Source organism: Hemitrygon akajei, chromosome 22 (genome assembly GCF_048418815.1).
Source record: "Hemitrygon akajei chromosome 22, sHemAka1.3, whole genome shotgun sequence".
Lineage (NCBI taxonomy): Eukaryota > Metazoa > Chordata > Chondrichthyes > Myliobatiformes > Dasyatidae > Hemitrygon > Hemitrygon akajei.
The window spans coordinates 60,794,844-60,821,988 of NC_133145.1; the positions used below are offsets into that span (position 1 = coordinate 60,794,844).

The 27,145-nt window shown below is 41.3% G+C and overlaps 1 protein-coding gene across 2 annotated transcripts in view; it reads left to right on the forward strand.

Annotated features, from left to right (window-relative positions):
* Nucleotides 1-27,145, forward strand: part of cep112 (centrosomal protein 112) — a 531,702-nt gene that overhangs the window by 92,879 nt on the left and 411,678 nt on the right. For both annotated transcript variants that reach the window (XM_073026401.1, XM_073026402.1), the window contains exon 6: nt 19,863-19,940. In XM_073026401.1, coding sequence (XP_072882502.1) covers nt 19,863-19,940 — 78 coding nt within the window. The remainder of the gene's footprint in view (nt 1-19,862; nt 19,941-27,145) is intronic.

The following is a 27,145-nucleotide window of genomic DNA, read 5'->3' on the forward strand; positions in this document are numbered from 1 at the left end:
CCCGATTGCCACATCTGCACCAGGTGCATCGAGATGCTGTTTCTTAGAGACAGTGTTGGGGAACTGGAGCTGCAGTTTGATGACCTTCGGCTTGTTAGGGAAAGTGAAGTGATTATATACAGGGAGGTAGTCACCCCAAGGCTACAGGAGACAGATAAATGGGTGACTGTCATGAAAGGGAAGGGAGAACGTCAGATAGTGGAGAGCACACTTGTGGCTGGCCCCTTCAGCAATAAGTACTCTATTTTGAGTACTGTGGGGCGGCGGGGGGGGCGGTGGAACCAACCTTGGGGAAGCAACAGCAGCCATGCCTCTGGCACTGAGTCTGCCCTGTGGTTCAGAAGGGTAGGGAACAGAAGAGGATGGCAGCAGTAATCGGGGACTCTATAGTTAGGGGGACAGTTAAGTGATTTTGTGGATACAAAAAAGAAACGCGGATGGTAGTTTGCCTCCCAGGTGCCAGGGTCTGCAATATTTCTGAACATGTCCACAATATCCTGAAAATGGGGGTGAGCAGCCAGAAGTTGTGGTACATATTGGTGCCAACAACACAGGTAGGAAAAGGGAGTACGTCGTGGAATATAGGTAGTAAGGAAGGAAGCTGAGAAGCAAGACCTCAAGGATAGTAATCTTGGGACTGCTGCCTATGCCACATGACAGTGAGGATAGGAATAGAATGATATGGCAGAAAAATCTGTGGCTGAAGAATTGGAGCAGGGGGCAAGGATTCAGATTTCTGGATAATAGGGACCTCCTTTGGGACAGGTGTGATCTGTACAAAAGGAACAGGTTGCACTTGAATCCGAGGGAGACCAATATTCTTGAAGACATGTTTACTAAAAATGTTGGGAGGGATTTAAAATAATATTACGGGGGATGGGAATCAGTATGATAGAGCTGAGGGTGAGCCAGCAGATTTACAAGTAGATGATGGGTGTAACATGAATGTAAGGAAGGACAAGCCAATGGCTGGGTACAAATGCAGACAGAGCAAAGAGTTAAATTGTACCACAGAAGCAAAGTTCAAAAGGGCGAAGAATGCAGGACTGAAGGTGCTGTATTTAAATGTACGTAGCATTCAGAATAAAATGGATGAAAATGAATGAATGGTGCAATTAGATAAATGATCAGTATGACGTTGTGGGCATCACTGAGTCATGGCTGAAAGAAGCTATAGTTGGGAACTTAACATCAAAGGATATACTTTGTATCAGAAGGACAGACTTGAAGGCATAGGCAGTGGTGTGGCTCTGTTGAGATAGAATTACATCCTTAGAAAGAGGTGATATAGGGTTAGAAAATGCTGAATCTTTGTGGGTGGAGTTAAAAACTACAAGAGTAAAAAAAACATTGTGGGTATCATATATAGGCCTCCAAATAGTAGCCAAGGGTTGAGATTGCAAGAGGAGCTGAAAAAGGCATGTAATGGGGGACTTCAATATGCAAGGGGATTGGGAAAATCAAGGTTGGTGTTGGATTGCAAGAGAGGGAATTTGTAAAGTGCCTAAGAGATGGCTTTTTAGAGCAGCTTGTGCTTGAACCTAAGAGGGGAAAGGCTATCTTAGATTGGGTGTTATGTAATAACCCAGATTTTATTAGGGAGCTTAATGTAAAGGAACCCTAAGGAGGCATTGATCATAATATGATTGAATGCATATTGCAATTTGAGAAGAAGCATAAGTCACATGTATCAGTATCAAAATGAAATAAAAGGAGTTACAGAGGCATGAGAGAGGAGCTTGCCCAGGTGGATTGGAGGAGGATACTGGCAGGGATGACGGCAGTGCAGAAATGGCTGAAGTTTCTGGGAATAGTTCACAAAACACAGGATAGATATGTCCTACAGAAGTTGGATGATTGGGAAGCTTTTAAAATCCAACAAAAGGCAACTAGAAAAGCTATTAGAAGAGAAAAGATGAAATATGAGAGCAGACTAGCCAATGATATAAAGCAGGATACCAAAAGTTTTTTCAGTTATATAATGAGTAAAAGGAAGGTGAGAGCTGATATTGGACCACTGGAAAATGATGCTGATGAGATAATAATGGGGGACAGATTTTCCACTCTCTGCCTAAAGAAATTTCTCCTCATCTCCGTTCTAAAGGGCACCCCTCTATTCTGAGGCTATGTCCTCTCGTCTTAGATTCTCCCATCTTGGGAAACATCTTCTCCACATCCACTCTGTTGAGGCCTTTCACTATTTAATGGATTTCAATGAGGTGACCCCTCATTCTTCAGAATTCTAGTCAATACAGGTCCAGAGTCATCAAATGATCTTCATGTGAGAAGCCATTCAATCTTGGAATAATTTTCGTGAATCTACTTTGAACCATCTCCAGTTTCAGCAAATTTTTCTAAGATAAGGGGCCCAAACCTGTTCACAGTACTCAAGTGAGGCCTCACCAGAGCTTCATAAAGTTTCAGCATTACATCTTTGCTTTTATATTTTATTCCTCTTGAAATGAAAGCTAATATTCCACTTGCCTTCCTCACCACAGACTCAAACTGTAAATTAACCTTTAGGGAATCCTGCACAAGAACTCCCAAGTCCATTTGCATCTCAGTTTTTAGTATTTTTTCTCCATTTAGAAAACAGTCAACTCTTTAATTTCTTCTGCCAAGATTCATGACCATACACTTCGTGAGACTAAAGTCTACTTTGTCATTGGATATTTTTCTTCAAACTCTTCATATGCAGTAGATGGTTCCCTAGAATTTAGTTTGTTCTCAAAAAACGTTAGTGAACTGATTCAAACCATACTGGGCATATTGCAAACTTTCCATGTTTTTAATAATAACCAAAAATTTGCTGCTCTTGATAAATTTAGATGAGCTAAATCTCCAGTTAAATGTTTCCAAAATCAAAGCAACTCTTTTCAACAGCTTTTAATAAGCTCTTTGAATCCTGACTTCATTAATTTCCATGTCTGCCACCTGCAGGAGATAACACAACCAATATAAATTCACTGCTGCTAATTGTAAGGAAAGATGAATTTAAAGCAGTGTGGGTTTTAATTAATCTGGAAAGTGCAAATAAGGCATAATTTTATGTAAACGTATAGAAACAAACAACACAGGAATAGGCCCTTTGGCCCATCATGTCTGCACTGACTATGATGCCAAATTAAACTAATCTCAGCTGCCTGCATATCTCTCTATTTATGTGCCTGTCTAAATACTGTGCCTCTTAAACTTTTGTTATTTAATCTGCTTCCACCACTTTCCACTGATGGTGAATTCCAGGCACCCATCACTGTCTGTTTAAAAAAAGCTGCAAATTTCCCTGAAACTTGCTCCTCTCATTTTAAATGTATACAGTATCTTCTAATATTTGACCTTTACACTCTGGGAACACTGAGGGTGGAGTGAGTGGGGTGGAGGGGGGAGAGGAACAACATTCCTGACCATCTGCCTATATATGCATCACTTAATTTTATATACTTTTATCAAATTGCCACTCGTGCTACAGAGGAAAGAATACAAGTTTATTCAAGCTCTTCTTTTCAGTAATACACTTTAATCCAGGTAATATCCTGGTGAATCTCTTCTGCATCTTCTCCAAGACATCCATATCCTTCATCTCAAATACTCTCTTAAAATGCATGGAATTCTGCAATTCGTTGTGCAGACCTGCTCACGGGCAGCTAGGGTAATCAGTTTGCTATGGGGGAAAATTGTGATGGTACAATGCTACTTTATGAGATCCTTATAATGTGAAAAGGTTATGTAAAGTGAACATCTTGTGTTCTCCAGAGTTGTCACAGGCTCTTGGTAACCTCCCTCACTGGTCCCCTTCTTGCACATTCACTTCATTTTTGAGGACGGTCTGCTCTGGGTAGATTTACAGCTATGACATATTCTTTCCATCTCTTGATGATTGACTTAACTGGGATATTCAGTAACTTGGAAATTTTCTTGTATCCATCTCCTGACTTGTGCTTTCTAATAACCTTTTTGTGGAGTTGCTTGGAGTGTTCTTTTGTCTTCGTGATGCAGTTTTTTTTGCCAGGACACTGATTCACCAGCAGTTGGACCTTCCAGATACAGGTATACTTTTACTACAATCAATTGAAACACCTTGACTACATGCAGATCTCCAAAAACAATACAAAATTACCTATATTATAATTGAAATTAATTTCTATTTTTTAAATTATTGATTAGTTAAGATACAGTACGGAGAAAGACCTTCTGCCCCTTCGAGCCACACCGCCCAACAATTCCCCAATTCAATGAAAGTGTAATCATGGAACACTTTACAATGTCCAATTAACTGGTTTGTCTTTGGACTGTGGGAGGAAACCGGAGCACCTGGAAGAATCTCATGTGGAGAAAGTACAGACTTCTTACAGGCAGCGGGAGGAAATGAACCAGGGTTGCTGGTACTCTAAAGCATTGTGCTAACCACTGCACATCTTTAAAAACTGGGCACAGGCCCACTTCAAAACACTCTCATTTAGGGTATTTATCTTTCAAAGTTTTATCCATAAACGAAATTGGAGATATTCTGAAACCACAAATTTACCTTTAAAATAATCAATTAAACAGTGTTTGGCTGAATACGTAAGCTTCAATACTTCAAATTAATTTGGTCATTGCTGGTGAAGAAAGTGTTAGCATCTTCCAGTGGTGGCAGCATAATAATCATACACTATTTTTCAGTTCGAGAACTCCATTCCTCAGTAGTTTTCTTGCCTTTTCTCCTTCTTTCCCTTCCCCCCCTTTCACTCTGTCTTTTTTGACCCCACCCTCTTTCCCCCCCTTAAATAAACTTGCTTAAAACAACTTCTTTGACAAGTGTTCCCACTTCTACTTAGCTTTCCCTTTGGTTTATTTCTATTAATTTTTCAAAGATTGGACGTTGCTGCCAAGGCCAGTATAATCACCTGCATGTAATTGCTCTTAGGAAAGTGAAGGCAAGCTGCAATGTGTGACACTGCAGTTCTAGAAACATAGAAAACCTAGAGCACAGTACAGGTCCTTTGGTCCACAAAGTTGTGCTGAACATGTCCTTACCCATAGCCCTCTATTTTTCTTAGCTCCATGTACCTATCCAGGAATCTCTTAAAAGATCCTATCGTTTCCGCCTCCACCACTGCCACCGGCAGCCCATTCCATGCACTCACCACTCTCTGTGTAAAAAACTTACCCCTGACATCTCCTCTGTACCTACTTCCAAACACCTTAAGACTATGCCCTCTCGTGCTAGCCATTTCAGCCCTGGGAAAAAGCTTCTGACTATCCACACAATCAATGCCTCTCATTATCTTGCATACCTCTATCAGGTCACCGCTCATCCTCTGTTGCTCCAAGGAGAAAAAGCCATGTTCACTCAACCTATTCTCGTAAGGCATGCTCCCCAATCCAGGCAACATCCTTGTAAATTTCCTCTGCACCCTTTCTATGGTTTCCACATCCTTCCTGTAGTGAGGCAACTAGAATTGAGTACAGTACTCCAAGTGGGGTCTGACCAGGGTCCTATATAGGGTCATTCAATCCCACAGTTGATGAATACCATTGCACTGTATGCCTTCTTAACCACAGAGTCAACCTACATAGCAGCTGAGTGTCTTATGGACTCGGACCCCAAGATCCTTCTGATCCTCCACACTGCCAAGAGTCTTACATTAATGCTATATTCTGCCTTCATATTTGACATCACATAATGAACCACCTCACACTTAACTGGGTTGAACTCCATGTGTCACTTCTCAGCCCAGTTCTGCATCCTACCAAAGTCCAGCTGTAACCTCTGATAGCCCTCCACACTATCCACAACACCTCCAACCTTTGTGTCATCAGCAAATTTACTAACCCATCCCTCCACTTTCTCATCCAGGTCATTTATAAAAATCACGAAGAGCAGGGGTCCCAGAACAGATCCCTGAGGCACACCACTGGTCACCAACTTCCATGCAGAATATGACCTATCTACAACCACTCTTTGCCTTCTGTGGGCAAGCCAGTTCTGGATCCTCAAAGCAATGTCCCCTTGGTTCCCATGCCTCCTTACTTTCTCAATAAGCCTTGTATGGGGTACCTTATCAAATGCATTACTGAAATCCATATACACTACATCTATGGCTTTACCTTCATCAATGTGTTTAGTCACATCCTCAAAAAATTCAATCAGGCTCGTAAGGCACAACCTGCCTTTGACAAAGTCATGCTGACTATTCCTAATCATATTATGCCTCTCTAAATGTTCATAAATCCTGCCTCTCAGGATCTTCTCCATCAACTTACCAACCACTGAAGTAAGACACACTGGCCAATAATTTCCTGGGGTATCTCTACTCCCTTTCTTGAATAAGGGAACAACATCTGCATCCCCCCAATCCTCCGGAACCTCTCCCATCCTCATTTATGATGCAAGGATCATCTTAGCAATCTCCCCCCTTGCTTCCCATTGTAGCCTGGGGTCCAAAAGCTCCAACACATCCTCTTCCTTAATATCTACATGCTCAAGCTTTTCAGTCCACTGTGAATCATCCCTATAATCGCCAAGATCTGTTTCCGTAGTGAATACTGAAGCAAAGTATTCATTAAGTACCTCTGCTATCTCATCTGGTTCCATACACACTTCTCCACTGTCACACTTGATTGGTCCTGTTCTCTTGTGTCTTCTTGCTCTTCACATACATGTAGAATGCCTTGAGATTTTCCTTATTCCTGTCTGCCAAGGCCTTCTCATGGCCCCTTCTGGCTCTCCTAATTTTATTCTTAAGCTCTTTCCTGCTGGCCTTATAATCTTGTAGATCTCGATCATTACCTAGTTTTTTGAACCTTTCGTAAGCTCTTCTTTTCCTCTTGTCTGGATTTACAACAGCTTTTGTACACCATGGTTCCTGTACCCTTCCATCCTTTCCCTGCCTCATTGGAACATGCCACACAAATATCCTCTGAACATTTGCCACATTTCTTCCGTATGTTTCCCTGAGAACATCTGTTTCCAATTTATGCTTCCAAGTTCCTGCCTGATAGCTTCATATTTCCCCTTACTCCAATTAAACATTTCCCTAACTTGTCTGTTCCTATCCCTCTCCAATGCTATGGTAAAGGAGAAAGAATTGATCACTATCTCCAAAATCCTCTCTCACTGAGAGAACTGACACCTGACCAGGTTCATTTCCCAATACCAGATCAAGTACAGCCTCTCCTCTTGTAGGCTTATCTACATATTGTGTCAAGAAACCTTCCTGAACATACCTAACAAACTCCACCCCATCTAAACCAATCAATATTTGGGAAATGAAAATCTCCCACTACAACAACCCTGTTATTACACCTTTGCAGAATCTGTCTCCCTATCTGCTCCTCGATGTCCCTGTTACTATTGGGTGGTCTATAAAAAACATCCAGTAGAATTATTGACCCCTTCCTATTCCTAACTTCCACCCACAGAGACTCCGTAGACAACCCCTCCATGACTTCCTCCTTTTTTGCAGCCATGACACTATCCCTGATCAACAGTGCCACGCCCCCACCTTTTTTGCCTCCCTCTCTGTCCTTTCTGAAACATCTAAAGCCTGGCACCTGAAGTAGTCATTCCTGCCCCTGCACCATCCAAGTCTCTGTAACGGCCACAACTTCATAGCTCCAAGTGCAGATCCACGCTCTAAGCTCATCCACTTTGTTCATAATACTCCTCGCATTAAAATAGACACATCTTAAACCATCGGTCTGAGTGTGTACCTTCTCTATCACCTGCCTATCCTCCCTTTCACACTGTCTCCAAGCTTTCTCTTTTCATAAGACAACCTCCCTTTCCTCCATCACATCAGTTCAGTTCTCATCCCCCAGCAATTCTAGTTTAAACTCTCCCCAATAACCTTAGCAAACCTCCCTGCTAGAATATTGGTCCCCCGGGATTTAAATTCTAAATAGGATTGTTGCAAAGCAGATTGGGCAGTTTGAAACTAGCTATCCATAAGCTGCTTTGGACCCAGCAGAAGTGTACACTACCTAAATCTGTTAGCTTATGGCCCAGTGTATTGCTCTGTTATTAAACTAAGGCATGAACCTGTGTTAGATACGTGGGTTATGACCAAAATAAAAAAAATAGGTGGAGTTGCTTAGCACATTATGGATTGCTTCCACTTTGTCTACCTGGGCTTCAGGGTAGGTGGGACCACAATGAGTCCATTCGCTGGTTCATACTCTTGGTCTCATTTTCTGGTGTCTGCAGGAAGAACCCTCACCAATCTCTTCTTCGGACTTGTGCACTGGTCGAATCCACAACGGTGGAGACCCCTCAAGCAATGATACATCTCGGTGACTCCTGGTTAGAGTACTGGAACGGAAGTGTTGGTGATGGGTTTCTGCCAAGATATCAAATTTAGCCAGCAGCACCTCTTTTAGGTCAGGATAGTTTTTGGACCTCTCTTCATCCACTACTGTGTAGGCTTTGAAAGCTTTACCTGTCAGTAGGGGCACTAGCTGGCAGGCCTACTCCTCCTCAGGCTTTGGCATTCCTCCTTAAAAGCATCACTTCTTTTCTGCTGCATAGACAAAGGTCTTTGAACAGGTTCTCCTGGGAGCTTTCAGAGGTGGTACCACTTGAAGGCCTTTATTCTTCTGCCCTGAATTTAGCCCTGGGCTAAAGTTCTTCTTCCTCTGAGGTCTCTGCTGTTTCTCAGGACTTACTTCATTTTTAGCCTCAGGGGCTTACTGAACTGGGGCAGCAGTCTCACTGTCCTCCATTTGACCATCCATCAGTCCCATCTGTTACATGCGTTATGACCTAAAGAAAAAAATAGCTGGAATTGCTTAGCACTTTAGTGCAAAGGTATTTATTAGGTGCATCAAATATCAAATTTACAAATATTAGCAAAAATAGTGCAAAGAAAGCAGCCAATATTTTCAAAAAGCTATCTACCAGAAAACACAATAGCTCCATACTTATTTTCTTGTCCATCTGAACTCCTGACAGCCACTATCTCTGTCTCTCTCTCCTACTGAGAGCACCAGGACATACCATCTTTAATTATTCACAAAGTTAAGACTACACATGAATTAGAATATGATGCACCCACAATGTAGTTACAATCGTATTACAAAATAAACAGAAGTATCCACATTAAATACAGTATACAAACAACAAATACACATTTACACATTCACATTACTAAAGAGATGGAATATTCCATCGTGTAGCATGGCAAAGGCATCATGAAGTTACCCTGAGCGCATCATCTTGTTTTAGGACTCATTATGAGAATGTACCAGGGAAGATGTTGAAGTGTGTACATTCAGCACAATGACAGCAGAAGAGAAGGCAATGTTTGTGTTAGTGTGTGTTAAGGAGTATGTTTACTGAGTGCTCTCCGTCACAATCTGCTTTGGTAAGCAGTGTAGAAGAGCTTGCAGCGAGCAGCACCAGGTATATGATCAGATGCCAGCCTAGTGAAGCTGCAAAGGTGCTTGCATGCTTAACATCAAAAACAGCATGCACTAGACAGAACTAAACAATCATGCAGCCAGTAAAAAAGAGCACAGTTTGGTACACCTACCATTAGTTATGAAACCTGGCAGACAATTAAATATCTAACAGGATGAGAATGTAGGGAAATTCATTAGTGATGGTAGTACCCATCATGGGAACAAAATTGCAGGCAATTCAATTCACAGTGTGATAGCAATATGTACATGGGAGCTATGGATTTAGCAAAAACCACTGGACCAGACAACAATGCAGGTGTAGTGATGAAGACTTGCACTCCTGAACTAGCGGCACCTCTAGCCAAACTGTTCCAGTGAATTGAATTGAATTGACTTTATTTCTTATATCCTTCACATACATGAGGAGGAAAAATCTTTACGTTATGTCTCCATCTAAATGTGCAATGTGCAATCAATAGTAATTTATACTAAATAAAACAGTCAACGTAATATAGAAATAACTCAAATCAGTGTGAGCTAATCAGTCTGAAAGCCTCATGGAAGAAACTGTCCTGGAGCCTGTTGGTCCTGGCTTTTAAGCTGTGGTACCATTTCCTGGATGGGTATTAGCTGGAATACATTGTGGTTGGGGTGACTCAGGTCCCCAATGATCCTTTGGGCCTTTTTTTCACACCTGTCTTTGTAGATGTTCTGAATCATGGGAAGCTCACAACTACAGATGCGCTGGGCTTTCTGCACCACTCTGCAGAATCCTGCGATTAAAGGAGGTACAGTTTCCATACCCGGCAGTAATTCAGCCAGTCAGGATGCTCTCAATTGTACCCCTGTAGAAAGTTCTTAGAATTTGGGGGCCCATACCAAACTTCCTCAACTGTCTGAGGTAAAAAAGGCGCCTTTGTGCCTTTATCACCATCACAGCTGTTGTGTACAGACCACGAGAGGTCCTCGGTGATGTGGATGCCGAGGAACTTAAAGCTGTTCACCCTCTCAACCCCAGATACATTGATGTCAACAGGGGTTAGCCTATTGCAGTGCAGTCACAACACTGACACATCTCTTACAAAGTAGAACATTTCCCACAAACGGTATGAGAAATCCACTCCAGCTAATTACTGCACAGTTAGCCTACTTTTTAATTATCAGCAAACTAAATTGAAAACCTTCTTAGTCTGTGTCAGGTATAGATTTATGATCAGAGACAGGACATTTGGAGGGAACTTTTTCACATTAAGGATGGTTAGAGTCTGGAGAACATGTATGAAGAGACGGTGAATGCAGATTTTCATGTGGCACTTAAGTATTTGATTTGCCAAGCAAAGAATATTATGAATCCAATGCAGACAAGTAGGATTATGGCAGATGGGTACCATGGGTGACCTGGGGCCAAAGGAACTATTTCTCTGCTATATGCCTTGTTTAAAGGAAGGTGCCTGTAGATGTTGAAGGTTAGTCATAATCATCCCAGCCACAGGATACTGTAGCAGTATACCTTGGCCCAACTATCAGCTGCTTTATTAGCAATCTTCCTTTCAACTTAAATTTAAAAATGGGAGTATCAGTGATTGTAGAAGTATTCAATTCCATTTAGAACACCTCAGCAAATGAAGCAGCCCATGCTTGCCTGCAACATTCAGGCATGTGTTCATTCATTACTATCTTCAACAAGGGAATGTCTCATCACCTACCATGGCATTCAGTGTCATTACTGTTGCTGGTCCCCAACTGTGGGGTTTATTGTCAACTAGAAACCCAAATAAGTGGTATCATGGGTTAGTAGGTTAATTGATCATATAGGTTTAATTAACAGTGCGGGCTCATAGGGCCAGAAGGATCTGTTACTATACTGTAATGCTAAATAAAAATTAAAATAAAAAGGTCACATAAATGCTAGATAGGCTGTTGGGAATAACTCACTGCCATGTTGACTTTCTATCATCTACATGGCGTACCTCAGGAGCATGTTAGAATACTCACACCTCCCCATTCGCATCCACACCACAGACATTGACTGGTCTGGGATTTACAGCTTTTAGGAACCCATTATTCGGAGTTGCACTCTAAATCAAAAACACAATGCATTTTCAGATCTGAAGATAGGTAGCCAAAGTCAATTGCTAAATGTCCTAAATCCAAAAGTCACTCTAACAAATGCCATTCAGGACAAAGCAGCTCACTTGATTGGCACTCCATCATCCAATTTAAACAGCATTCCTCCACACCATTTCTTCACAGGGTCTTTTGTGTGGACCATGTACAAAATGAAAAGCATTTATTTTCCCAGGCTATTGCAACTGCATGTCCTAACGTTATGACCTACCACAATAATGAGCATCAGGTGCATGGGAGCTCTAGTAGTAGTGGGATTCCTTAAAGCAAGGGTTCTCAACCTTTTTTATGCCATGGATCCCTACCATTTACTGAGGGCTTTGTGAGGTCCTAGTGGGGAATCCCTGTTTTAAAGTTATCCACCTTTTTGTCTTGTAATATACTGCCAGTCTTTCATTTATTGTTGGATTGAAACCAAACAGTTCTCTTCGTACCATCACTGTGGCAAGTGCCTTCTCCAAGGAGCTGCAACAGTTCAAGAAAGTACCTCACCACCACCTCAAGGATAATTAGGGTAGACAATAACTGAGACCTTATTGATGACATCCAGATCTCAAAATAGAGTTTTAAAAAATCATATGGAGTAGACTGATTTGGTTGAAGTGATGTGAAGTTTATGTAATGGTGATCTTAGAAAGTTGAGATTAATTATCCTGTGATTCTTCTGGCTTTGTGTCTTGCTCAACCACAATTGAGGATATTGATGATTGCAGTGCTACCTCCCCTTGTTAGTTTAACAGTTTACTTTGATTCACAGTTGGATTTGAAATATTACAAAGCTTTGATTTTATTCATTGCTGTAGAGATAGCATGTTGCTTTCATTCTTCAGTGTGCTTGTATCCCTGTGCTACATTTCCACCAGATTACCACATCAGCTGTACAGCTACCTGGTGCCGTTTCTTGTCTGCTCTTTATTGATTCGTATTTGTTAGCCTGCCCTGATGGTATTGGGTATGTGAAGTGCCATGGGTTTATAGATTGTAGTGGAATGGACCAAAAGATCCTGCATTAGATTTGCAATGCTTTAAGGATGCTCAATGTTGTCTTGATAAATATATGCTTGGCACAGCAGTATTTTCACAGAATGCAATGTTATCAGATTTACTTCTTGGCAAAGACAATGCAAAGATTACATTTATCATGGACATATCTATCTTTATTGTCAGGAAGGAATTCAGAATGTTTTTGTCTTGCTTTGATTCTTTTATCACCAGACACAAGGCCAGCCTAGTGGCTACATCCTGTCAAGACTGGTTCACTGATGACTTCTGTAGCACTCTTGATGATAAGTTACACAGTTTCCATCTAGAGTACATTCTTTTGTCTTGTGCACTTGCTATTTTGGGGAGTAGTGATTTATCAGCTGAGTGAGGTGGTAAAGAGTAATCAACAGCAGGCCTCCTAGCCCATGGTTAACCTCCTGACAGTTGACTTCTTGAAGTCTACCCACCAGCATTTTATTTCAGATTATTTAATTAGCTGAATTTAACTGACTCATGTCTCTGGATAATTGGTCCAAAACTACTTGTGTTCTGACATACACTATTCGAGCTTATTTACCAATTGTTTCGCTGTTCCCTGGCTTTCGGTTGGTCAATAAGTTTTTGTACACACATTTTACTTCCAGTGTATTCTCATAAACTTTACTTACATACACTGAACCCTAATTCTTGTTTTTGGATGTACTTCCATAACTCTTAACAACTCCTGTATACAGTTTACAGATCATTGCATATAATTGTTTATGCTCTATGTGTTCAGGATGCTGGCTGAAGTTTATTTGAAGAGTCTCTGTGAGACTGGCATATTTCAATAACTTTCAGAAACATAAAACAAGAATAGGCCATTTTGCCCTTAGAAATTGTTCTATCCAGTAAGACTGTTGATCAATACCTATTGTTCAACATTTTTCCCATATTCCCTGATAATAATAAATCTTTAAAACCCATGTGGATGAGTGTGTGCGAAAACTTGCTGTACATTCCCAAACCAAAAGCCGTGAATGAACCAGGAGGTACGTTGTCTGCTGAGGGCTGTGACCCAGGTCTGTACAAGAAAACCAGGGATGACTTGGGGAGGGCTATTTCAAGAGTGAAGAGACAGTTCCGAGTGAGGTTGGAGGCGACATTGGGTGCATGTTAACTCTGCAGGTTTTGCAAAACCTTACTTCCAACAAAACGAAATCCAATAGCATGAATGACAACAATGCTTCACTACCAGATCAGCTCAATGCCTTCTATGCCTGCTTTGAAAGGGAGAATGTAACTACAGCTGTGAAGATCCTTGCTGCACCTGGTGACATGTGATCTCTGTTTTGGAGGCCGATGTTAGGCTCTCTTTAAGGAGGGAGAACCCTTGTAAGGCGGCAGGCCCTGATGGAGTACCTGGTAAGGCTCTGAAAACTTGTGCCAACTATCTGGCGGGAGTATTCAAGGACATTTTCAGACTCTCACTGGTACAGTCAAAAGTTCCCACCTGCTTCGAAAAAACAACAATTATACCAGTGCCTAAGAAGAATAGTGTCAGCTGCCTTAACGATTGTTGCCTAGTAGCGCTCACATCTATGGTGATAAAATGTTTTGAAAGGTTGGTCATGTCTAGAATGAACTTCTGTCTCAGCCAGTACCTGGACCCACTGCAATTTGCCTGTTGTCACATTAGGTCTATGGCAGGTCTATGACATTAGGTCACGTGGCCTTAGATCACCTGGACAATACAAACACCTATGACAGGATGCTGTTCATTGACTCTAGCTCAGCATTTAACACCATCATTTCCAAAATCCTGATCGATAAGTTACAGGCCTCTGTACCTCCTTCTGCAAGTCTCTCCTCGACTTCCTAACCAGAAGACCACAGTCTGTGCAGGTTGGTGATATCAGATGGATACACAGGAGTGAGATATACCAGCTAGTGGAGTGGTGTCGCAGCAACAACCTCGCACTCACTGAAAGATGAAAGAGCTGTTTTAGACTTCAAGAAGGGTAAGACGAGGGAACATGAGCCAATCCTCATAGAGGGATCAGAAGTGGGCAATTTCAAGTTCCTGGGTGTCAAGATCTCTAAGGATCTAGCCTGGTCCCAACATATCGATGCAGCTATCAAGAAGGCAAGACAGTGGATGTATTTCATCAGGATTTTGAAGAGATTTGGTTTGTCGACTAAAACACTTGAAAACTTCTATAGGTGGCTTGTGAAGAGAGTGCTGGAGCCTTGATCAATATCTTTTGTGTCACAGGCAAGGTCCCAGAAGACTGTTCCATTATTCAAGAAGGGACCCGGGGTAATCCTGGAAACTATAGACTGGTGAGTCTCATGTCAGTGGTAGGAAAGTTACTGGTGAGAATTCTTAGAGTAGAATTTATGAGCATTTGGTAAACCATGGCCTAATTAGGTAGAGCCAGCATGGCTTTGTGCGGACAAGTCATGTCTTACTAACCATTGAGTTTTTTGACAAAAGTAATGAGCATAATTGATGTAAGGTGTGGATGTTGTCTGAATAGATTTTTAGTAAGACGTTTGACAAGGTCCCTTATGGAAGGCTCATCCAGAAGATTAAGATGCATGGGAACTAGCTTGCCCATAGAAGACAGAGGGTGGTGGTTAAGAGACTTATTCAAGCTGGAAGTCTTAAGTTTACAGATGATACAAAGATTGGTGTTGCAGATAGAATAGATGACTGGCAAAGAATACAGCAAAATATAGATCAGTTGCTGATGATGGGTAGAGAAATGCTCGGTGGAGTTTAACCCAGCCATATGTGTTGTACCTTGGTCAAATGTAAAGAGAGACTACACTTAAAGGCAAGATCCATAGCAGTGATGATGAGTTCATAGCTCCATGAAAATGGTTTCACAAGTTGTTAAGGGGGTTAAGGCAGCATATGGAATGCTTGCTTTTATTAGTCAACACAGAGCTAAAAAGTCAGCAAGTTATGTTGCTGCTTTATAAAACTCTCTAGTTAGGCCACATCTGGAGTATTGCATACAATTCTGGTCGCCCCATTACAGGAAGGATGTTGAGGCTTTGAAGAGGTTTACCAGGATGTTGCCTGGATTTAGAGGGCATGCGCTATCCCAAGACGTTGGACATACTTAGATTGTTTTTCTGGAGCAGCGGAGGTTGATGGGAGGTGGATACTTATAAGGTTACGAGAGACATAAATAGAGTAGACAGTATCTTTTTCCCAGGTTTGAGATGTCTTAATACCAGAGAGCATGCATTTAAGATAAAGGTATAATTTCAAAGATGTGAGAGGCAAGTTGTTTTTTTTTAAGTCATGGTTGCCTGGAATGTCTGCCTGGGGTATTGATAAAGGCAGATACATGAGAGAATTTTAAGAGATGTTTAGATAGGCACGTGAATGTCAGAATAAAGGAAGAACATTGTGTAGGCTGATGGGATTAGATTAGTTGGCCATTTGATTTCTAATTTATTTTGCTCGGCATGATGTGGGCCGATGGGCTTGTTCTTGTGCTGTACTGTTCTATGCTCTATGTACCATGGGGAACATTCTGACAGGCTGCATCACTGGCTCATATGGGAAGGCTACTGCACAAACTGAAAGAAGTTATAAAATTAGTCAGCTCCATTTTGGGTACTAGCCTCTAGAGTATCCAAGACACCTTCAAGGAGCAGTGCCTCAGAAAGATGAAGTCCAGTATTAAAGACCCCTATTACCCAAGGCATACTCTCTTCTCATTGTTACCATCAGGAAGGAGGTGGAGAAGCATGAAGGCACACCCAGTGATTCAGGAACAGCTTATTCCTCTCTGCCATCCGATTCCTATATGGGCATTGAAACCATGAACATTACCTCATTTTTTATATATATTTCTGCATTTGCACTATTTTTAATCTATTCAATATACATATATATACTTATAGCAATTGATTGATTTATTATTTTTCTTTCTATATTACCTTGTATTGCATTGATCTGCTGCTGCTGCTAAGATAACAATTTTCATGACACATGCTGGTGATAATAAACCTGATTCTGATAAAAACAATTAGCATTCATCATGCAGTACTGTAAATTGGACGGCCAGCATGAAGGTTTGTTTTTAATCTAGGTTGAAATGCTTGATACAGTTCTACTCATGAGATTCACAACAGTGTAGAGTTTCACTTTGCTAACCAGACTTTAACTTTAATCCACTGCTCAGGATTGAAAGGAGGTTGTGTTCACGTAAGTAAATTTATGGACTACCATGTTGGCTATTGATTGGGAAACTGCTAAATCTACACAGCTTTGGAGCCCTTCTGAAGTGGTTGGTTGGATCTAACATTTTGCCAAACTTGTGGGTTGAGATTTCTTCCCTTTTGGTCTTAATTTTTTTGTTGGATTGTTTTATTTCATTTATATACCAAGTTTCTTTTCAGATGTTTGCTTTGAGTGTCCCTATTTCCCTTATTGTTCTTCATTTCTCTTCTGTGCTTTCTTGGTTGTGTACTATTCCTGTCTGAATTTATTAATGACACCCATGGGGTTGTAATGTTTTTCTTTGGGTATAAGCCCTTTATTGACATGTTTTCATTCAAATTTTCCATAACAACTTCATTTTGCTGTGTTTGGTAAGACCATAAGACACAGGAGCAGAATTAGGCCATTTAGCCAATTGAGTCTGCTCTGCTATTTCATCATGGCTGATCCATTTCCCTCTCGGCCTCAATCTCCTCCCTTCTTCCCATATCCCTTCATGCCTCTATCAAAATCAAAATTCTATCAACATCTGCCTTAAATATACCCAACGATATGGCCTTGACAGATACCTGTAGCATCGAATTCTACAGATTTACCACTCTCTGACTAAAGAAATCCCTACTCACCTCCATGCTAAGTGGATGTCCCTCTAAAGTTTAAGGAGACCATAAGGCAAAACTTTTTCACTCAGAGGGTCATGGGAGTGTTGACTGAGCTGCCAGCACAAATGGTGCATGTGAGGTCGATTTCAACATTGAATTGAATTTTGGATAGGTACAGAGGTATGGAGCACTGCTGTCCTGGTGCAGGTCAATGATTTTGGCATGGACTAGATGGCCCGAAGGGCCTGTATCTGTGCTGTGCTTTTCTGTGACTCTATGACTCTAATATGAGGCTAAGTCCTCTTGTCTTAGATTCCTCCAACATAGGAAACATCCTCTCCACAACCTATTAAGGCCTTTCAACATTCGATAGGTTTCAATGAGATCCCCCCTTCATTCTTCTGAATTCTGATGAGTACAAGACCAGAGCTATCAAATGCTCCTCATGTCAGCACATCTTTTCTTAGATAAGGGGTCCAAACCTGCTCATAATACTCCAAGTGTGGCCTCACCGGTGCGTTATAAAGTCTCTACATTACATCCTTGCTTTTATATTCTATTCGTCTTGAAATGAATTCTAACATTACATTTGCTTTCCTCACTACAGACTCTACCTACAAATGTACCTTTAGGGAATCTTTCACAAGGGCTTCCAAGTCCCTTTGCTTCTCCTTTTTTTGTATTTTCTCTCCGTTCCAGTAGAAGTGGTAGAGGCAGGTTTGGTATTGTCATTTAAAGTAAAATTGGATAGGTATGTGGACAGGAAAGGAATGAAGGGTTATGGGCTGAGTGCGGGCCACTGGGACTAGGTGAGTGTAAGCGTCGGCACGGACTAGAAGGGCCGAGATGGCCTGTTTCTGTGCTGTAATTGTTATATGGTTTAGAAAATAGTCAATCCTTTCATTTCTTCTACCAAGTGCATGACCATACACTTCCTGACACTGTCTTTCATCTGCCATTTCTTTGCCCATTCTCCTAATCCGTTTAAGTCCTTCTGTAGCCTCTCTACTTCCTCTTCACTACCTGCCCCTACAGGTATCTTCGTATCATCTGCAAACTTGACCACAAAGCCATCAATTCTGTCCTTCAGATCATTGACATACAACATGAAAGAAGCGGTCCCAACACAGACCCCCAGTCACCAGATGCAAATCAGAAAAGAATCCCTTTATTCTCACTCTTTGCCTCATGTGTTTATGTATTCTTCCATATTCTTCAGCACTGTTTAAGTATTAAACTAAAATAGTTGACCTATAACAATGGAAATAATTAAAGACATTTTAAGTAAAAGTGATTAAAACCAAATGGCTGACTGGAGAAAGGATTGCTAAATATACACGCATGCGTACACACACTTCATCGAAGGCTGAGATATTATAATGGTTCTTTAAGGGAACTCTTTCAGTTTGAGCAATACTACTCATTAGAGTTTGTCTTTCTCGTAAGGTCATTGCAGAAACTATTTGGCCTTTATTGCAGTTAGGTGGTGCCCAAATAGTCTGTTGCCTCCTTAGTGCTAGGGTCAGGGATGTCTAGAGTGAGTACAGAATGTTTTGAATGGGGGAAGGGAGAATAGTGGGAGTTTGTAGTTCCTGTTAGTACTAATGACATGGATAGAAAGAAGGTTGAAGTCCTGCAGAAAGAATTTAGGGAGTAAGGCAGGAAGTGAAAAGATGGACTTCTAGGGTCATAATTTCAAGATTACGACTTGTTCCTTACCCTAAATTTAGGTCCACTAGTTTTATCAATTTCTGATATGGGGAAAAGTTTACTGCAGTTTACCCTATTTATATTGCTCTTAATTTTATATATCCCAAGGTTGTTAAGCCTTAATCTCCTCCATTCCAGGGAAAACAGACCTCCTGTCTCTCCTAGTAGCTGATATGCTCTATCACAGGCATTGTACTAGTGAATCTCTTCTGTACCCTCTCCCGCACTATTACATCTTTCTTCAAGAGCTTACATTTCTTAACTCTTGCTCTTCAGTGCTTGTGGCTGCAGAGGCTCTTTTGAACCGTCCAGGGATAAGCATGATATCGGTTGTTAAATAATATAGCAAGGAATTTGGTCAAAGATTAATAAATAAAATTGATGAGTAGATTGACCATGATCTAATTAAATTATAATAAGTTTTAAGTGTGCTACTCTATTACTGAATTGATATTTGTCAGATTTACTTCAAAGAAATGAAGATTCTTATGAAAAAATTGCTGCTAATAATATGATACATTGCAGTTGTACAATAACTGTCAACCAAGTGGAAAGGATTGTTCTTTAAATAATATTCACTGTTTCGTTATGCTTTCAAGGTCACATCTTGGATTGTTGAGAGGATCCCCACTGGTGTGGACAGTGGTGGAAAAATACTCTGCTCAAATTGGTGCCAGAATTTCAAACTTTTAGCTCAGGCCTTTGCTATTTTCATCAGTTATTTTTTGAATCTTTTCTGTAGAAAGTATTTGGAGGGATCTATTTCATTCCTCACTCTGAAACCCAAGTTGCTGCTTGGAAATTTAATGCAAAACTTATTTGGATTGTGTTCCCAGGTGGTTTCTGAGTCCAGAACAGTAACATCTTCTGATGACAGTGATTTTGAAGCAAGATTGAACAGCTGGAATCTTGGGGTATGTTCTGTTTGTTTGCTTTTGTGTTTTTATATTACATAATGCAACATTTACAATATAAGAACAGGTCACTTGGTTCATGCTTGTTTTGTGTTACTTCCACCGTTCTTTACTTTCAATCCATCATTATATCTGATGGGTTCTCTCTCATGAATTGTCCAATGATCCCTTAATACATCCATGCTGGTTGACTCAGCTGGACTAGTGAGACTCGTGCTCTCATCAAAGGAATTTCTCTTAAATTCTCTGTTGGGTTTTAACTATCTATAAGATTTATAGCTCCTAATTATGGACTTTCCTGCATGTGGGAGCAGCTTCTCCATGCTTATCTATGAAAATCTCTTGCAGTCTTGGTAGACATTATCAGATCACCCCTCAGTTTTTCTCTCTTCTGAAGTGACCCTGTCTGTTAAATTTTCTGATTGGATACAACTTTTCAGATCTGGTGTAATTGCAATGCAATTTTGTACCCCCTTTAATGCTTATACGTAATTGATTTACTTGGTTATTTATTATTATTATTATTATTATTATTATTATTATTATTATTATTATTATCATTTTCTCTGCTAGATTATGTATTGCATTGAACTGCTGCTGCTAAGTTACATGTCACATCCCGGTGATAGTAAACCTGATTCTGATTTAATTCCTCTGTATGATATGGACTCTGAAACTATCCGCAGAATTATAATGTAGTTTTACCTGGTATACCGTAAACTCCAAGCATGAGAACATCTGCAGATGCTGGAAATCTAAGGGAAAACATGCAAAATGCTGGAGGACACCTGAATCTTGATGAAGGGTCTTTGCTCAAAACATTGACTGTTCATTCATTTCCATAGATGCTGTCTGACCTGCTGAATTCCTCCAGCAGTTTGTTTGTTATGCCATAAATGACCTAGTTTGGCTAGGTTTGTTGAACTTGACTAATGCTCATTCATATTATTTTTTGCTGTATTAGTCTCTAGCCATTGTCATGTTCCCATTTGTGACTTTCTACTAACTTACTTTATTGAACTGGCTGTGCACTTGGTAAGGTACATTGGGTCTCACTGATAATTATTTGTTTATGTGTCTCATTCCGAAAGGATTGTTCCCTATCTTTTTAAGTTTCCCCTTCCTTAGTTTTTCTAGGATCAAGTATTTTTGCTTGTCAGGCAACTCACCTACAGAGGGTGTAGTTGAAGCATGGAGGATGCAGTTGGAGTTTCAGCTCTACCAACTCTTGGCTTTTATGTTAAGCTCCTAAATATGGATTTTGATGATTAAAACAAGCACTTGCAAACACATTTCAGATTTGGAGTTCAGTAAAATTAATACTTATATTTTGAGTTATTTTTGCTTCAATTTCATTAACATTATCTTCAGGACTGCAAACTTAAGTAATCATATAAAGAGTTAAAATACTCTTTAATTCTCGGAACTCTGAAAGATTTCTGGTTTGTCACATAAATAGAATAGCCAGTAGCCACACAATAGCTTTGCAGTTCAGTGACTAACTCAATTGAGAATACAATATTAGTAATAAACAGATCAAAGGGAATACAGTCAGCCCATATCCTTTAGTTGTGGCTTTGCATGAGAGCAAGTAGATTGGTATTGGTCTCTACGAACTTCAAAGTGATTTCAGTAGTCAGTGAAGGAGACACCACAAACAGCTGCACCACTGAACTGCTCTGGGAAATTTACTGGAAAACAGAGACATAGAAGGCTACAGCTGTTGTGAAAGTACATAAGAAAATTAAGAACTTTTTGCAAATTTTATAATTCCATGTTTAGTTTTTATGCAAAAATATCATGATTGTCTTAAAAATATTCCATGAAACCCAGTAAGGATTTAAAAATATCCACCTAATTAAGTAACATGGGGGCAGTATTTAAAAATCAGAGACTGCCAGCTACAGCAAATCCTGGCAATCAGCGGTGAGATGAAAATTAGTTATTCTCCGTTATCTGTCATAAAGAATTAATCTGCTTTGCCAGAAAAGCAGTTTAAAGAGCAAGCAACTAAATGAAATTGTGTGTCTGTACAAAAATACAAACAAATACCAGGAAGCATAATCTCAAGTCGGAACGTTCAAAGGGTTCAAAGGATAGCAGGGAACAGCTTGAGCTTTGTTTTTGTGGTTTAGAATGGCAATTGAACTCTGATTAGAGGACAGATGTGTCTGTCCCAGGCTTTCATTATTCTGTGAGCAAAAAAAATTATAAATGCTCATGATAGTATGTGTATATGTTTTTAAACTATTTCCCTTGTTCTTTTTATTCTCTTCCGCTGTGCTTTTGTGAGTTCTGGTAGACGGCAAACACCCATGGAACCATATCTTAACAAACGTTGTCAACCTTGGAAGAGGAAGGGAGGAAACTCGATCCTCTTCAAAAGTCGCATGCCTTGTTGCTTCCCGAACTGTGAAGCCAAGAGACTGATTTCTTTGGTCAGGTTCTGCCAGGTCATTGTTTTGTCAGTCTTAAGGTGGAGTATTTACCATCAAGATCTTCCTTCTCTCCATGTTCCTTCCTGTGTGTGCGTGGGTTTCCTCCAGGTGCTCTGGCTTCCTCCCACAATCCAAAGATGTATCAGTTGTTAGATTAATTGGTGATTATAAATTGTCCCATGATTAAGCTAGGGTTAAATTGGTGGGTTGCTGGGTGGCATGGCTTGAAGGGCCAGAAAGTCTGTTCCATGCTTTATCTCTAAATAAAATAAATCTGAACAAAAATGTGTAGAATGACAACAGTTACTGAAAAGCTGGATGTTATTTGCCCTGTGCTACAATGGAGATACCTAATCCAATTTCTCTGTCAGAAACAAAGGAAAATCTGCAGATGCTGGAAATCCAAACAACACACACAAAATGCTGGAGAAATTGAGCAGGCCAGAAGGCAGCTGTAGTGTTCTCATGCAGGTGTAGAAACTCTGAACTAAACACCGAGTTAAACCGTAGTCAATGAGGCAAGATCGCAGTAAGATTAACCGTTTACTGTTCACTCTTCCACATTAACGTATGGTGAAAACTGTTGTTAAAACAATACAAAATATATACAGTATTTGTTTCCTTCTTGGCATCACATTTACATCATAAACACTTGTAAAAGTAAAACTACAACAAACTATATTACATTAAAGTACAACGTACAGTCAGAATCTACCTATGCTATCAACAGCTTTAAATACACTTCAACACAAACTATCCAGCAACGCTTTCAATAGCACAAGAAAATAAACATTATCAACCGTCATTACTTTTAACAGAGTCAGCGTAAACATTTTTACTCCAGCATATCGATTGTCTTATGAACTTATGGTGTTGCTTCTATGATGTTTCTTAGTGCGTAGAATGAAACTTTTCTTGCACTGACCCTGCACACTCAAGCCCCCCGCCTTCCCGTTTCTCCAAACTGGTATTTACCCACAACACGCGGCGAGACCGGGTGTGATGTCATCGCATGCCGCAATACATCACAAACAATGAATTTACTTTCAACAACCTTAACTTTAACTTGAAAATAGTTACAAACAATTACTAAAGCGAATATGTAATAAAGCTAAACAAATGCCTTAAGGGCAACACACTCCCTGCCTGACCTTTGTAAGGTCACTATGAACATAATACAAAACTTTAGTCTCTAAATCAGTCCTTAGGTAGAAGTGGAACGACTTCTGCAACTGGCCTTTGGTAAGTTTTCACATCACCTTGGTCAGAAGTTTTCAACTCAACCTTCCTGACATGTCCATCCCTACCAGGGCATGTGGCAGTGAATCTGGCCATTGGCCAGCAGTTGCGGGCGGTCTGCTTGTCCCTGAGCAGGACTAAATCTCCAACATGAAGATTCCTGCGAGGTTCTGTCCACTTTTGTCTGTGTTGCAACAAAGGTAGATATTCATGGCTCCAACGGGACCAGAACTGATTTGCGAGAGCCTGAACCTGTCTCCATTGCTTTGTGTACAAGTCCTTATCTGAGAAGTCCCCAGGTGGAGGGGGATCTCCTTCCTTCTGCGTAAGGAGCATTGATGGCGAGAGTATGAAGGGGCTTTCCAGGTCAGAAGACACAGGTAGGAGTGGTCACGCATTAATAATGGCTGTGACTTCATGGGTCAGTCGGGTGCGTTGCTGCAAAAACATTGAATCAAGGATCCTTCTGGCAATGCCAATCATCCACTCCCAAGAGCCTCCCATGTGAGAGGTGTGTGGTGTGTTGAATTCCCAGTTGCATCCCTGCTCACTGAGGTACCTTTGCACTGTTTTCTCCATCCCGAGCTCCTTGGACGCTCCAACAAAGTTCGTGCCGCAATCAGACCTTAACTTCTCTTAGTGCAGAGAAGCTCCTGAGAACATTAGTGCAGCTGGATGTATCTAAAGATTCGATTACCTCAATGTGCACCGCTGTCAAACTCATGCAGCTGAACATGATGGCCCACTGTTTGCTCTCTGCTTGTCCTCCTCTGGTGCGTCTAGTGGTGATAGTCCAGGGACCAAATACATCGAGCCCTACATACGTAAAAGGAGGGCAGGCATTGAGGCATTCTGGTGGGAGGTCTGCCATACGTTGAACTTCCAGCTTTCCGGCAGGTTACACATCTGTGAAATACTGAATTGATCAGTATTTTGCCTCCCAAGATCCATAGTCCCGCTGCCCTGATTGCTCCCTCCGTCAGGTGACGGCCTTGATGCTTTACCTGTTCATGGTGATGGCGCGTGAGTAGTAAGGACATGTGGCTGTCTTTGGGCAGGATTACTGGGCTCTTTTCTGCAGCTGAAAGGTGAGAGTGTATTAACCAGCCTCCAATACAAATGAGATCGTTCTTCAGGATTGGGTTGAGTTTCCTCAAAGGGCTGTCCTTTGGTATTGGTTTATTAGCTTGGAGGGCCGAAAACTCCTTAGCAAAACCTGCTCTTTGAGTTGCTTTAAGGATGACATCCTTTGCCTGGGCCAATTCGTCCGCAGAGCGAGGTAAGTCACATTTGTGCCATCCCTTGCATTTACTATTTTGGGATGAGCGCTTGTGGGATCTGACCATGTGAATGAGGAACGCAGTGGAGAATCGCTGAAAGCATTCAGTGGTAGGTATTGATTCTTCTAGGTAGGTGACACCGGTTTGTATTTGCGGCCAAATTTCCAAGTCTCTTTCGGGTTCGATCAGCTCAAATGTCTCGCTCGTTTGAGTTTTATATGCTGGTGGAGCAAGTTTATTATCATGCTCAGTTTGAGAGAAGACTGACTGTCCCAGTGTCTTCTCAGTTACTTTACTACCCTTGTTAAAGCCTTGTCGTGCTACCTTGATACACATAAAGCTTGTGCAGGGTTGAAAAATTGAATGGCGGCCACTCTCTAGCACGTTGGTCTTGAGCGTATTAACTGTCGGTTTGTGTACATTGCCAGGGTACACCTCTCCTATCACCACCCAGCCCAGATCCAGGCGTTGGGCAAAGGGGGCATCGTGTGGTCCATTGACCTGCTGCCAGACCTTGTGCACCCTGAGAATGTCTCTTCTGAGTAGCAGGAGTATTTCTGCTTTTGGATCCAGTTCTGGGATGTGCTTAGCAATGTGGTGGTGATGCGGCTGGTGTAGCACTGCACTTGGCATCGGAATCTCGGTGCGATTATTCAAGATTTCATTGCAATCCAAGAGCGGACGGAGACAGATGACAACTTTACCATCCAGCGACTCAAGCTGGAAGCCTTCTGCCTTCCTTCTATATGTTTCTACGCTGCCTGAGCAAGTTCTAAGGTAGTATGGGAACTGAATACTCTCTACGTTGAACAGGTCAAAGAACTCTGGTCTGACTAGTGAGCGATTGCTCTGGTTGTCCAGAATTACATAGGCTTTGATGGCCTTGTCTTTGGCTGCCTTAGGGTATACCGTAGTGAAGCAGATCTTTGAGCAAGAACGACTTGACTGACCTTGACCGCAAACTTCTGTGCAGCTCGAGCTGACAACAGTTGTATTGGGGTGATCCTCTCCCTCCCCACCGTCCTCTTGTGAGGGTGAAGGAGCTTTGTCAGTTTGTGGTAACGGGCCGGGATGCATGGCCTCTTCTTGATTAGTGCTGTTGCATTCCGAGCACTTCACGGGGGACTACACTCTCTAGCGAGGTGAGAGGTGGAGGAACAGCATTTAAAACATTTTTTTCTCCTTGAGAAGGGCCATTCTCTCGTCAAAGGGTTTATTTTAAACGTTCTGCATTTTTTGAGGAGGTAGGGTTTGTTGTACAATGGACAATTCTTGCTAGGATCATTGTTAGTTGTGGAGACTTCAGTTTTACGCACTGAGACAGGTTTATTCATGTTAAAATTATTCAAAGTGGATTTGACTGGCTTGGTGTGAATTGTACTACTACCTTGACTCATGAAGCTAGGGTTGTTTCGCTTCTTCGCTTCCTTGCCCACAAACCCAGTGAAATACTTAAAGGGAGGGAATCGACCGCCGTTCTCTTCCTTGTACTCTGAGCCAACAGACATCCACCTCTCCTGCAGCCCAAATGGAAGTTTATTCACGATTGGTGCAATTCCGTATGAAGTATCTAGATATGACAGGCCAGTTAAATAGCTGTCTTCTTTAGTGCCTTCAATCTCCATGAGTAAATCTCCGAGTTCTCTTAATTTAGTGTGGTCCTTGGCTGACACCCTAGGAAAATTTTCCAGCCGTCGAAATAGTGCCGTTTCAATAATTTCAGGGGCCGCATAGCACTCCCAAAGTCTCTCCCATGCTTTGCGTAAGGCTAGCTTGGGGATGTTGATGTACACTGAACGTATGCATCTCACCTGTTCACATGATTCTTTTCCCAGCCATTTTGTCATAAGATCCAGCTCTTGGGTTGCTGTGAGCTGGACTCCACCGGTTGCATTGGCAAATGAAGAGTACCATGCTCGGTAATTTTCAGGCTTTTCGTCAAACTGGTATAGTCCTGAAGTGACGAGATCTCGTCGTGCTAAATACTGTGCCATGGGTTCAACTGCAAATGGCACGCTGGCTGGGGGAATATGTCGGCGGGCATATATATGATTGAGCGTGTATGTTCGTTATGGGATTTGCTGTTCTGAATTCAGCCTTTGCCTCTTCTCTCGCCAAATCTGGTAAGTTTGGTGTCGAGAAGTATTTGTCGTCAACCCTTTCATTCTTGAGTTTGTCGCAAGGTTGCAAGCGTAAATTGTTTTCCTCATGAAATGGGACGTTAGCAAATAGGTATGGAGAGGAAGAA